This window comes from Caretta caretta, chromosome 8, assembly GCF_965140235.1.
Source record: "Caretta caretta isolate rCarCar2 chromosome 8, rCarCar1.hap1, whole genome shotgun sequence".
Taxonomy (NCBI): domain Eukaryota; kingdom Metazoa; phylum Chordata; order Testudines; family Cheloniidae; genus Caretta; species Caretta caretta.
Window position 1 is genome coordinate 95,971,074 of NC_134213.1, and position 14,375 is coordinate 95,985,448.

Consider the following 14,375-nt stretch of genomic DNA (forward strand, 5'->3'; position numbering starts at 1 on the left):
TGACTCTGTCAATTGTGAAGCCCTGTAGAAGGTGCTGGCCAGATTTGGCTACCCTCCAAAATGTGTTAAGGTCCTAATGCTTCATGATCAGGTGACTGCCACAGGTCTCTGTAATGGCCTTGAGATGGAATTTTTTGTCATAAAAACTGGAGTTAAGCAAGGATGCGTTATTGCCCCAACCCCTGTTTCCATCTGTTTAGCAATCATTTTGGTCCTCATTAAAGATCACCTCCCCAATCACCACACTAATGCCAGCATCCTCACTGAAGCCAATGTCACCAGCATGGAAGCAATGATCCTCATGTACCAACTTCGCTGGGCTGGACATTGTGTGAGGATGCCAGACTCTCTCCTCCCAAAACAAGTCCTCTACTCTCAGCTCACCCATGGTCAGAGGAAACTCTACAAAGAGACACTGAGAATATGTCTTTAGAAAACTGATGTGGACATCACAAGCTGGGAAGAGCAAGCCACCAACCGATGCCAGTGGTGTCATATCTTCCATCAGGCAGTGGCCCGATTAGAGGAGAAGTGCCTTACCCTCAAAGCTGAAAAGAGAGAGAGGAGGAAGGAAAAAGAAATAACTTGCTCCCAGCAGGCCGCTGGCCTGCCACAAAATGTCTGTACCTACTGTGGGCGGATTTGCGGTTCCAGGATTGGACTCCTGAGTCATCTCAGGACCTATATGTAAATCCATGGTAGAGATCATCCTTGAAATCAAGGGATCGCCAATCAATCAATTTTAAGGGCTCAAGTTTAGTTAAAACACAATATTTCCTGTAAAAATATATAAATAACATTCAGGTTTGTTGTCTCAAAGAGAAGCTGACCCCACAAAAAATTTTTGAAAAATTTGTTTGGAAATCATTCTTTGTCATGTTTTGATTTATTCTCTTTTGATATTACCAAGAGTGGTTCACAAATTCAGAATCTAAGAGTTACCTGCAGCTGCTTCCCCTTCCTTATCTGAAGTCAGATGTCTCTGACATCAGCATAGTATAGCACGCTGGAGTGAATATAGATGCAATGGTGATTAGAGGATTAACTTTGGGTGAGAGCGTCTCAGTAGGTGAGCTTTTTCACAATGTTCCTGCTTACATGCAACTGTCCCTAGTAATACCACAAGGGAGAAACCACAAGAAATTATGAAACAAGGAGTAGTTTCAAAACAGTGCTGGTTTTTTTTCCGGGTGGGGCAGATGAATTTAGACCTACTGTCATACAATTGTCCTTGAGTTGTAAGAGAAATTGAGATATTTTGATCACTGTTCTGTGCTTCTAGCATATTTCCATTCGTTGCCAATGGGCTTTTAAGCTAGTCTTAATTGCCAGACAACTGTTCACACCGGGAATTAATTTCCTAACTTTGTATATTGACTTTTTCAGTGAATGCTTCTGTGTGATGGATTAAGATAACACTCTCATGGGGAGGAGGATGTTCCTACCCCTTTGGGCCACTGTTCAGGAAGTTGTCTAATTAAGCCTATAAGGAAAGTCTGCTAAATGGCCCAATGAGACACAGCTGGCCAAATTCCATTTCTCTGAGCAAGGTCTGCTGAATGTTGATACTTTGCTTTCATTTTCATAATGTACATATTACTGTCTGAAAGGGGAAAGCTGGTTTTGACCGTGCTTCATCCTGATTTGATTTTTCTCCTCACAATAAGTACATCCGAATATAAACACAGTGGTGGTCACTAGCCCTTAACCTTGATGGGGGGTGTTTTGAATGATTTGTACAGTAGACAATTGCCACTCTAATTTAAATATTACTTTTTGACAGTTAAAAAGTCTGCATCAGGTAATGGAGGTGCTACTTGCTCTGTTGGATAAAGATGTTCCCGAGAACTGTAAAAACTGTGCCCAGTACTTTTTCCTGTTCAACAACTTTGTACATAAGGTAACTAAATGAACTAATCACTTTTCACACGATTTTAATTTTAAAAGGACACGAGAAAAGGAACTGGTTATGGATACTCTAGAACCAATTTAAGAAAACAGTGGTAATGAGAACTTTCCAGAATTCAAATGAGTAAAACTCCTATCTCTGTAAAGTACATGACTTTTGAACACTAGATTGGGACAAAAGAGTATAGAAATACAAGCAAAGTATACATGTTAAACCCTTCCTGTGCTGCTTAAGTCTAAATATAATAATTTGACAGTATTTAAAGAAATAGGCTGAAAGGTTTGCGGTGGAAAGCTGAATAGCGGAGAGGATGGGGCTGTACATCACAGCATGGTTTCTTAGTGTTTTAAAGCCACACAAAGCTTACAAATCACTAAAGCAGAATTTCAGAAAGCATCCTTTATTCAGTGCTCTTGCTATGTGAAGGTGTAGCTTATTGATAGAGAAACACTTTCTTCGTACATAGGGAATTTAGAGTCTAGTCTATGCAGCAAATTACTTTTGCTCCTGAAAAACGTCATTCTGTATCTGTACAACAATGTAACTTTGCATTCTGTCTTTTGACAGCAGGGTATAAGGGCTAGCAATCTTCTTCTCCAACATTCTGCTTTAAGGCATATGATCAACTTTCTCCTTGGCCCCAACTGGCAAAATAACCAGGTAACTGCCTAAATGGCATGTATGTCGTGTGTGCTTAGGTTGGCTATTCCCATATTTTTTCATATGGTTAAGTCAGAGGACAGACCTTTCATGAGGTTTAAAAAGGAGCATTCCTCTGATTTTATCATTTTCCTTTAAATCTGTGCTTAAACTCCACTTTTGTCTGTATGAATTGATGCTTCGTAGCTGTGATGGCCTGAGTGTAATACAGGGAGTTTCCACTGCGTCCAGAGAAGAGAAAGTTATAGATGCTTGGCTTCTTTGAATGCGTTACTACCGATGTAAGTAGGGAGTGATGTATATTTTGCTCCTTCCTTTGCCAAACAGAACCGCAGGTGGAGTTCAGCACAAGCTCGGGAGTTTGGGTTCCTTCACAATACTGTGGCACTACTGGTTTTGCACTCCGATGTCTCCTCACAGAGGAATGTGGGTAAGAGTTACCTTTCGGTTTTTATATGGCACTTTGCTGAGATGATCTTACATTTGCGGAGGGAACTAATCTTGTCGTCATTGGGGAAATAAAATTGCCTTGAACATTGAAAACAATAGTGTGTGTGTGTGTGTGTGTGATGTACAGTTGAGCCCACGTGTTTTTTCACCTGTGTACATGTAGAGATACTTGGATCCCATGGTGAACTAAAAATACAGCTGGCACTCTAGGAATATGTGAATATATCATTTTTATAGCACCCTGTCATCCAAATGTCGCAGAGAGTTTTACTAGCATCTGTGAATTAAGCCATATCAATCCAGTCTGGGCCATGTACTGACACGACCAGCTTTCAACATTGTACTTTGCTTGCATTTTCCATATCCCTTCCAGCCCTTTCAAAAGGATATTTAATTATTAGGTAAAGTTAAATGAGCAGTTAAGGATCCAGCCACCTGCAGCAGAAAACGACACTCCTGTTAAGCTAAGTGCTGTGGAAGGGATGAAAAGACAAAAGTTGGGATCCTCAGTGCTTGAAGTGGGACTTGAGAGACATCCCCTCCCTCATTTGAAAGAAAAGTTTCAGTACTGAACAGGATTGTTAAATTTGCCAAACTCTGAGATGGGAGTGAGGTTTTAAAGCACTGGAAAGGTGTTAAGCTCTGTTGCACCACTTGAATGTGGTGGTAGTGATTGTGTTAAAACTTGATAGAAGTATCCAAGGTTAACCTACGTAAGTAAACTCGTTTGCTGTGGCCTTTTAGCACTTTATTAAGTTGTCACTAGGATGCTGACAATGTAATAAATGGTTCATTTTCTGTGCTCAAGTGATTGTGTGGTGATGCCTATTGTAGGTGGTGCAGCACTTGAGATGAAGGTTCTTGGAAACTATTTGCTGCCAACAGAGATTGCAGCAAACTCAACGTTGTCACAGAATGATGGTGGTTTTTGAAGTGCCGAACAGTGTTATATCTGTGGGTTGTGTGTTCTGTTTTTCTTTTAGCTCCTGGTCTCTTTAAACAGCGTCCACCTCTTAGCACCACTGCCTCAGGTCCACTTCTGTCCCTCCATGAAGAAGTGGAAGCCTTGTTGTTCCTGTCTGAGGGGAAGCCTTACTTACTGGAGGTAGCTATTGTGCTAAATGTCTCCACATTTTGTGTGTTTAAAAGCTGGTGTTACGTTGGTTCTTTGAAATACCACTACACTTGAGATATAAAATGAAAATTTTAGCCTTTGGAACACATATCAGAAAATATCAACTCAGCCTTTTTACACTGAGAAATTTCAATAAAATAGCTCATAAGTGGGCTGCAAGCCAAATTACTGTTGAAGGCAAGCTTAGCAGAGATGGAAAGCAGCAGTGTTATGGAATGCTGTTGGGGGTGGACTGACCTGGCCTCCGTGGGGTAGGAAGCAAAATTACATCCCTTCTGAAGGATACTAAAAAAAATCCCGTGTTGAAATGATATGTGTATCTCTCCGTTAGGTGATGCATGCATTCCGGGAGCTAACTGGATCATTGTCCGTTCTCATTGAGATGGTGGTGTACTGCTGCTTTTGTAATGAGCACTTTTCCCTCACCGTGCTACATTTCATCAAGGTACAAAGCTAATCAAAGTAGATTTTCAGCGTATGGTCTGTTCCAGGCTTTGAACTTAAGGTTGTGTTCCAAGGGCTTTAAATATTTTTGTGGGGATCTTAAGTATAGTCTGTACAGCTCCTTGGAGTTTTCTTTAGGTTTTAAGGTTCAAATAAATAGTTCTAAGAGTTTTTTATAAACTACAAACAAGGAATGTTAAATATGTTATATTTTGAACTATTATTAAATTACATCAGATTTATGCGGGTGTGTATTCTACCATCTGATGAATTTTGTATTTCTAACATACAGAACCAGCTGGAAACTGCCCCCCCTCATGAACTGAAGAACATATTCCAGTTACTTCATGAGATATTGGTAAGTGAAGAGTAAAGACTTGTATATGAAGCACTGCCCAAGCAGGCTGGATTACATTTAACTACCTAACTGAAGGAAGGCATTATTATGGTGGTTACAGTTCTGACCCACACATCCTATAGTCTTTCCTACTTTCAGCTGTGTTACTTTTTCAATATTGCAATAGTCAGTGAAATGCTACAAGTCTTGTTTTTTTTGTTTTGGACCTGAAGAGAATCAGGTTCATGATTCTAAGGAATGGTAGGAGGGAAAACAGCACAATAAATTTAATGGATTTCAAGAAGGCAGACTTTACCAAATTCAGGGATTTGGTGGGTAATATCCTATGGGAAGCAAGTCTAAGAGGAAAAGCAGTTCAAGAGAGTTAGCAGTTTTCAAAAAGACATTAAGGGCACAAGAGCAAACTATCCCACTGCATGGGAAAGAGCAGAAGTATGGCAAGAGACCATCCCGGCTTACCCAGGAGCTCTTCAATGATCTGAAACTCAAAAAGAGTCCTACAAAAAGTGGAAACTAGGTCAGATTACAAAGGATGAATGTAAACAAATAACACAAGTATGTAGGGACAAAATTAGAAAGGCCAAGGCACCTAACAAGATTAAATTAGCTAGAGATATAAAGGGTAATGAGAAAACATTCTACAAATACATTAGAAGCAAGAGGAAGACCAAAGACAGGATAGGCCCATTACTCGGTGGGAGTGGGAGAAGGGGAACAATAACAAAACGTGGAAATGGCAGAAGTATTAAATGACTTTTTGTGTGTGTTTCACCAAAAAAGTTTAGTAGCAATTAAACATCTAACTTAATGAATGCCAGTGAAAATGAAGTAGAATCAAAAGCTAAAATAGGGAAAGAACAAGTTTAAAAAATATCTAGACAAGTTAGATGTCTTCAAGTCACCAGGGCCTGATGAAATACATCCTAGGGTACTCAAGGAGTGAGCCATTAGCGCAGGGGTGGGCCACATCGGGATTGCAAAGCTGCATCGAGGGCCAGGTAGGGAATGCTGTGCCTCCCCAAATAGCCTGGCCCCCTCCCACTTCCTGCCCCCTGACTTCCCCCCTCAGAACCGCAGACCCATCCAACCCCCGCTGTCTCCTGAGTGCCCTGACCCCTATCCGCACCCCTGATAGGCCCCCCGGGACTCTGACCGCTCCCTGCCCCCTTCTCATGCTGCTCAGAGCAGCAGGAGCTAGCAGCCCCGCTGCCTGGCCGGAGCCAGCCATGCCACCACTCTGCCTGGCAGGAGCAGAGGGCCAGAGCTCTGGCGGCATGGCGAGCTGAGGCTGCGGGGGAGGGGAAACAGCGGGGGAGGGGCCGGGGGCTAGCCTTCCCAGCTGGGAGCTCAGGGGCCGGGCAGGATGGTCTCGCAGGCTGGAGTTTGCCCACCTGTGCATTAGCGATTATCTTTTGAAAATTCATGAAGGTCAGGAGAGATTCCAGAGGACTGGAAAAGGGCAAATATAGTGCCAACGTATAAAAAGGGGAATAAGGACGACCCAGGGAATTATAGACTAGTCATCTTAAATTCAGCACCTGGAAATATAACGGAGCAAATAATTAAGCAGTCAGTTTGCAAACACCTAGAAAATAATAATGTGATAAGTAGTTGTCAGCGTGGATTTGTCAAGAACAAATCATGTCAAACCAATCCAATAGCTTTCTTTGACAGGGTAACAAACCTTGTGGATGCGGTGGGGGGAAGCAGTAGATGTAGTATATCTTTACTTTAGTAAAGCTATTGATACTGTCTTGCATGACCCTCTCATAAACAAACTAGGGAAATACAACCTAGATGGATCTACTATAAAGTGGATGCATAACTGGTTGGAAAACCATTCCTGGAGAGTAGTTATCAGAAGTTCACAGTCAAGCTGGAAGAGCATAACGAGTGGGGTCCCGCAGAGATCAGTTCTGGGTCCAGTTCTGTTCAGTATCTTCATCAATGATTTAGATAATGGCATAGAGAGTACACTTATTAAGTTTGCAGACAATACTAAGCTGGGAGGGGTCACAAGTGCTTTAGAGGATAGGATTAAAATTCAAAATAGTCTGGACAAACTGGAAAAATGTTCTGAAGTAAATGGGATGAAATTCAATAAGAACAAATGCAAAGTACTCCACTTAGAAAGGAACAATCAGTTGGACACATACAAAATGAGAAATGGCTGCCTAGGAAGAAGTACTGCGGAAAGAGATCTGGGGGTCATTCAAGCTAAATTTGAATCAACAGTGTAACACTGTTTCAAAAAAAAAAGCAAACGTCATTCTGGGATGTATTAGCAGGAGTGTTGTAAATAGAACACAAGAAGTAATTCTTCCGCTGTACTCCACGTTGATTAGTCTCAGCTGGAGTATTGTGTCCAGTTCTGCATGCCCACATTTCGGGAAAGATGTGGACACATTGGAGAGTCCAGAGAAGAGCAACAAAAATGATTTAAATGTCTTGAAAACATGACCTATGAGGGAAGATTGAAAAAATGGGTGTGTTTAGTCTGGAGAAGACTGAGGGGATCATAACTGTTTTCAAGTACATAAAAGGTTGTTACAAGAAGGAGGGAGAAGAATTGTTAACATCTGATGATAGGACAAGAAGCAATGGGCTTAAGTTGCAGCAAGAGTGTTTTAGGCTGGACATTAGGAAAAACTTCCTAACTGTCAGGGTAGTTAAGCAGTGGAATATATTGCCTAGTGAGGTTGTGGAATCTCTGTTGCTGGAGATTTTTAAGAGCGGGTTAAACAATCACCTGTCAGGGATGGTCTAGATATTACTTAGTCCTATCTTGGGTACAGGCGACAGGACTAGAAGACCTCCCAAGGCCCCTTCCAGTCCTACAATTCTGATTTATAACACAAAAATCTGAAGAACCTTTGAGACCATGGTTATAATGAAGAGACGATCTTGCAAGTACCTCTCACATAACACTAAGTTCTACCAGCCTTTTTTGTTTTCTTCACAGGTTATTGAAGACCCTTTACAAGTAGAGAGGGTCAAATTTGCATTTGAGACTGAAAATGGATTGCTAGGCAAGTAGCCCTACTGTGTGAAATGTTGTCATTCTTTCCTTTGAGAAATGTCCAAATAACCTATTGGTTTTTATACCTTGCTGAACTGAAGAACCTCTTAGTGGAATTGATTTCACATGTTATCCAAAAGCAGAGCATAAGAATATCGTGGTGATATGGACTCTTATTTCTCCCAAACAAAACAAATCATTGAGCTGATAGAGGGATGGAGCGTATGTACATCAGGGAAGGCCATTCAGAGTTCAAATTCAGATCAGGCCCAAACTATTGGGGGGCGGGTGTACACACAAATATACAGTATTGTCATAAAGGTCCTCTCCTCAGCCCCATTCTGCAATATAGTCCTTGCACTGGAGACAAGGAGGAAAAGTGGTTAGTATATAGGAAGCAACCTATATACTAATATTAACATTTTTGGCCTTTCCCTGGAGGGGGGTGGAAAAGATGTGAAGAAAATGTGAAGTAAGTGGAAGAGATGGGAATTTCTCTCAGTTTGCTGGTTGACTTTCAACCCAGTTGCAAAACAGATTCCTTGAGAGAGTCTCTTCCTTACACATCTTAGTATTTTTGCTGCCTCCTCCAGTCTTCCTCCCTTATGAATGTGATGATCCCTGTTCTGATTCAATAATCTTACCAAGGACTGGATGCATGCCTCCTGTCTTTAAAAGAGTGTAAGCCTGTATTCAGGCCACAGGTCATCTCCAGGTGCTTTGATCCTACTGTATCAGAGGGCTGGTGTCCAAATGCAGGTTCTCCATAGCTAAGCTTTTTTCCGCCCCCCCCCCTACCCCATGAGTCGAGGTTCTTTCCCCAAAAGCTTCTCTGACCTGGAAGGTAAAGTTCAGGGGCGGGGGGAAGGGGGGCAGCAGCCCTAACCTCATATGGAATGATAGTAGAACCTTCTCTTACTGTGTGGAATATGACACACACACACACACATACAGCCCCATCCCAGGATTTGGTTCTAATGTGTGCTGCCCCCCTTCTAATAATGGTATTACCAAGAGCTCTCTCCAGTCAGCAAGTTGCTGAGCCCTTGCCAACCCCTTTAAGGTGGTGGCACCTTAAAGGCTAACAGATTTATTTGGGCATAAGCTTTCGTGGGTAAAAAACCCACTTCTTCAGATGCATGGAGTTTTTTTTACCCACAAAAGCTTTTTTTACCCACGAAAGCTTATGCCCAAATAAATCTGTTAGTCTTTAAGGTGCCATTGGACTCCTGGTTGTTTTTGTGGATAAAGACTAACAGGGCTACCCCTCTGATAATTGCTTTAGAAGTTTTAGCTCCAATTGGAAGTTGTGAGCTGGGTCCTTTATCCTGGCTTTGATCGTTAATTTGCTTCCTAGTAGATGGAACCATGTAAAAATCTGTGGTAGGATGGATAAGAGGAAGATAACGGTATTACCAGAGATTTACAGCTTGTCTGTAAACTGCGGTTTGAAATCCAGGTACAGTGCATAAAATAATTGCCTGCAGTTTTACTTTGATCTAGGTTAGACAAAAAGGAAGGTTCAGATAAACGGTAAGAGAATCTTGAGCAGAATTAGTACTGTTAGCATGAATATTTAATAAATGTCTAACATTTCTGAAAGCTCTAATAAATTATAGGATACTGGTAGTTTTTTTACTTTAGCCTGATGTTTTCAATCCAATTTGTAGCTGTTTGTATCGCAAAACTGTGTGTGAATTATGTTTTAAATATTTCTGTTCTTTTTCGAGTGCTTGCTCATGTCAATTCCATTCTAGGTGGGCCCGCGCCCACGTGCGCAGTAGTCAGAGATGTTTGCCTTGGCGGTATCCATAGGGTCAGCTGTGGCGCCCCCTTGAGTGCCAAGCTCATGCGTCGGTATATCAGGCCCTGCCGGCCCTATGTTCTCTCAGTTCCTTCTTACCACCCATGGTGATTAGTCAAAGCTCCTTTCCTTGCATAGCAAGAGCTAGCGATTTCGTCTCTTCTGACTTAGAGCCTTAGGGCCTTGTAAATAGTTTAAGTAGTAGTTAAGTGTAGTTAGAAGTTAGAGTCCCAGCGGGGACTTTGCCCCAGGCAGGGCATGCCCCGGTCTCTCAGGTTTAAGCCCTGCATGGACTGTAACAGGCCTATGCCTGTAAGTGACCCCCACAGCAGCTGCCTCAAGTGCTTGGGGGAATCACACGTGAAAGACAAGTGTCATATTTTTAAAAATTTTTGACCCAGGACTCAGAAAGAGCAGGATATTCATTTGCGGGCTCTCCTCATGGAGGCTGTCCTTTGTCTGGATTCCGAGCCATCCTGCCAAGACTTGCCTAGTACCTCGGCCTCAGTGCGCAGTGAACCCCCAGCACCAGGCTCCACCCAGCACCATTCCCCGTCGCTGGTGCCCAGAAAGAAAAAAAAGGCCATCAGGCAAAGGACCCAGTTCGGGCTGCCCTGCCACTCCAGAGCCACGTGGACATGGCTCCCCGGTCGGGGCCCTTAGCCCCAAAGGATCCACCACCGATTCCTGGAATCAGTAGGGGACCCAAACTCCTGACTGCATCAACACTTTCCCAAGCTCTCACAGTGCCAAGAGAGCAGAGGCCTCTGCCTGCGCCACCTTGGCAGCACTGCCAGTGGCCAGCGCAGTGGCCTTATTGGAGTGCATGGGACATGCCAGTCATGATGATGCCCCTTTCACACCACTCCTCAGCCGCTGCCTTGGAGCAACAGTTGGCGGCACCAAACTCTGTTCATGAGTCACACTCAGAGGTTTGGGTAGAGGAGACTGCACCCACCCCTAAACCTCCTTCCCCCATGTGGGATGATGCCCCAGGGCCTCACCCAGTGGTACAGTCATCTCTTCATCCCCAGACAAGGCAGGTCACGGGACTCTCGAGGGCTAGCACGCCTGACAACTTTAAAGAACACCAGGCCCTCTTTCAATGGGTGGCCGAGAACTTGGGCCTAGAGGTGGAGGAGATAGCCAAGCAGGCGGACACCTTGTTCAACATCCTCTTAGCCTCTATTCCGGCCCGTGTTGCACTACCAGTGCATGACGGGGTACTCAAAATTGCCAAGACCCTCTGACAAACCCCATTTTCCATCCTCCTCATCTCCAGAAGGGACGTAAAGAAGTACTTTATCCCGGCCAAAGGGTTCAAGTACCTTTATACCCACCCACCTCTGGGCTCGCTGGTTGTCTCTGTGGCCAATGAAAAAGACAAGCAGGGGCACACCAGCTCAAGTCCCAGAAATAGAGGCCAAAAGACTGGACCTTTTTGAGAGGAAAATTTATTCCACTGCCAGCCTGCTATTCTGGGTGGCAAACCATCAGGCCCTCTTGGGCAGGTACAATTTTAAGTTATGGGACGCCCTCCATACGTTCGAGTCCTTCCCACAGGGTTTGGCCCAAGAATTTGGCATTCTGGTGGAGGAAGGCACCTTGGCGGCTAGTTGCTCCCTCCAAATGGCGTAGGATGCAGTGGACTCAGCGGTTAGAGTGGTCGCGTCGGCAGTGGTTATGAGGCACAGCTCCTGGCATCAGACCCCCGGCCTGTCCCAAGAGATGCAGAACTTGATCCAGGACCTCCTCTTCGATGGGAATGGTCTCTTCTCTGAACAAACAGATGCAAGGCTGCATGGGTTGAAGGACACTCAGGCCACCCTTCGCTTGGTGGGCATGCATACACCACAGTCTTCACAGAAGCAGTTCCAGCTGCTCCTGCCGCCAAGGCCTGGGCAGCCTCGTCAGGGGTCTGCTGAGAGAATGGGTAGACACATGAGCTTTAGTTGTTTCCAGCCTTCGTATTCCCACACAGCCTGGCCCGGCAAAGCATCTTGGGGCCAGAAGTGCTCATTTTGAGGGTGCAGTCGAGAGCGATGCCCCAGTCAATTCCCCAGATCCACCCTGTTCTTTCCTCAGATGTCTTCATCCCTACCGTTCAGCCTGGTTGTAGGTCACCTCAGACCGCTGGGTGCTGGACATAATATCTTGGTGCTATACCCTGCAATTTTCGGCTGCCCCCCCTTCCCACCCCCTCTTCTTTCCCATCCTCCTTCAGGGACCCTTCTCACAAGCAACTCCTCGTTCAAGAGGTTGAGAACCTCCTGCACCTGGAGGTGGTGGAGGAGGTCCCTCAGGACATGAAAGGAAAAGGGTTCTATTCCCGCTACTTCCTAATTCTGAAGGCAAAAGGGAACCTCAGACCCATCCTGGACCTGCGTCTCCTCAACAAGGTCTCTCAAAAAGTTGAAGTTTTGCATGGCCTCCATCATCCCCTCCCTGGATCTGAGAGAGTGGTACACTGTCCTCAACTTAAAGGACACTTATTTCCATATTTCCAGGTCACAGACGCTTCCTCCATTTCATAGTGGGCGGGCACCATTTTCAATTCACAGCGCTACCCTTTGGCCTCTCGCCAGTCCCCATGGTGTTTACAAAATGTATGGAGCCAGTGGCCGCTCACCTGAGACGTTGAGACGACCGGGTCTTCTCGTATCTCGACAACTGGTTCATCAAGGGCAGGTCTCGGGAGCAAGTGTAGTGGAGTCTCAATCTTGTGCGTTCCACTTGCCGTGACCTGGGCCTGTTAATAAACGAGAGAAAATCCACCTTAATGCCCATCCAGTGAATAGAGTTAATTGGGGCAGTTCTCAAAACCACATGAGCCAGAGCCTGCCTTCCGGAAGCGCATTTTCAGGGCATGTCAGACCTGATCTCCCATCTAAAGAACCACCCGCTCACCCAGGCTCACACCTACCTGCAGCTGTTGGGCCACATAGCCGCATGTACATACATGGTCAGCCATGCTCGGCTCCATCTCCGGCCCCTGCAAGCATGGCTGGCATCGGTCTACATTCCCAGCAGGCATGACCTGGACTGGGTAGTCAGGGTGCCAGACCACATCAGGTTGTCCCTGAATTGGTGGTTGGACCCCAGGTCGGTGTTGGAAGAAGTCCCCTTCGTGATCCCATACCCATCGCTGATCCTGGTCTCCAATGCTTCGGGCCTGGGCTGGGGAGCCCACCTAGGTGAGCTGAGCACCCAAGGCTGCTGGTTGTGGGACGATCTGGCCTTCCACATGAACGTCAGGTAGCTCAGAGCAATTTGCCTGGCCTGCCAGGCTTTCTTGTCCCACCTGAATGGCAAGGTTGTGCAGGTCCTGTCGGACAACAGCACCATGATGTATTACATCAACCGGTAGGGTGGTGCCAGGTCTTTGGCCCTTTATCAAGAAGCTCTCCGCTTTGGGGATTTTTGTGTGGCATGCCATTCATCTGATAGCCTCATACCTGCCTGGGACCAGGAACATCTTAGCAGATCACCTCAGCAACACTTTCTCCTCTCGCCATGAGTGGTCGCTCCAATCGGAGGTGGTCACTATAATCTTCCAGAGGTGAGGGACTCCCCGGGAGGACCAGTTTGCATCCAGGCAGAACAGAAAATGATGCATGTTCTGTTCGATTCAGGGAATGGACAGAGGCTCCCTATCAGACGCCTTCCTCATTCTGTGGTCGGGGGCGCTGATGTATGTCTTCTCACCAGTGCCACTGATTCACAGAGTCCTTGTGAAGGTCAGGCAAGACAGGGTGAAAGTTACCCTAATAGTCCCCGCGTGGCCTCGCGAGCACAGGTTCGACATGTTGCTGAGCTTTTCAGTAGCCACGCCGCTGCAGCTGCCCCTCTGGCCGGATCTGCTGTCACAGAACCACAGCAGCCTTTTGCATCCAAACCGGTGCAGTGCTGCACTTGACAGCTTGGCTACTGCATGGCTAAGTGCAGGAGAACGGGCATGCTTGGCCCTTGTCCAACAGGTCTTTCTGGATAGCAGGAAATCCTCCATCAGAGCAACTTACCTGGTCAAATGGAAAAGATTCACGTGCTGGACCTTGGAACAGCGTATTCAGACTGAGCAGGCCTCATTGCAGGAGATCCTGGATTATCTGTTGCACCTCAGACTCCAAGATTTGTCCTTGTCATCGATCAAAGTCCACCTGGCCGCTATCTCGGCTTTCTATCCTTCGTTCCAAGGCAGGTTGATCTTGGCTCACGACATGACGGCACAGTTTTTGAAAGGTCTGCAGTGTCTCTACCATCACGTCCAGGATCCCATCCCCTCCCTGGGACCTGAATCTCATGCTGTCGAGACCATGGGGTTTCCATTTGAGCTGCTGGCTTCCTGCTGTCTCCTGCTTCTCTCCTGGAAGGTCTCGTTCCTGGTCACGATAACATCGGCCCGCAGTGTGTCCAAGATCAGGGTGCTTACTCTGGAGCCAACCTATATGGTGTTCTACAAGGATATGGTCCAGGTGTGACCACACCCAGCGTTTCTGCCCAAGGTCGTTTCCCAGTTTGACTGGCCAGGATATATACTTATCAGTCTTCTTTCCAAAGGCTCATGTGTCACAGGAGGAGCGCAGGCTACGCACTCTG

At 45.6% G+C, this 14,375-nt stretch overlaps 1 protein-coding gene across 2 annotated transcripts in view; it reads left to right on the top strand.

Annotated features, from left to right (window-relative positions):
• USP24 (ubiquitin specific peptidase 24) overlaps positions 1 to 14,375 on the top strand; it is a 110,074-nt gene that overhangs the window by 87,261 nt on the left and 8,438 nt on the right. Inside the window, exons 56-62 of one of the 2 annotated variants that reach the window (XM_048859704.2) lie at positions 1,784 to 1,900; positions 2,477 to 2,569; positions 2,897 to 2,999; positions 4,003 to 4,124; positions 4,486 to 4,599; positions 4,891 to 4,956; positions 7,919 to 7,985. In XM_048859704.2, coding sequence (XP_048715661.2) covers positions 1,784 to 1,900; positions 2,477 to 2,569; positions 2,897 to 2,999; positions 4,003 to 4,124; positions 4,486 to 4,599; positions 4,891 to 4,956; positions 7,919 to 7,985 — 682 coding nt within the window. The remainder of the gene's footprint in view (positions 1 to 1,783; positions 1,901 to 2,476; positions 2,570 to 2,896; positions 3,000 to 4,002; positions 4,125 to 4,485; positions 4,600 to 4,890; positions 4,957 to 7,918; positions 7,986 to 14,375) is intronic. The other variant, XM_048859706.2, reaches the window with a different exon arrangement.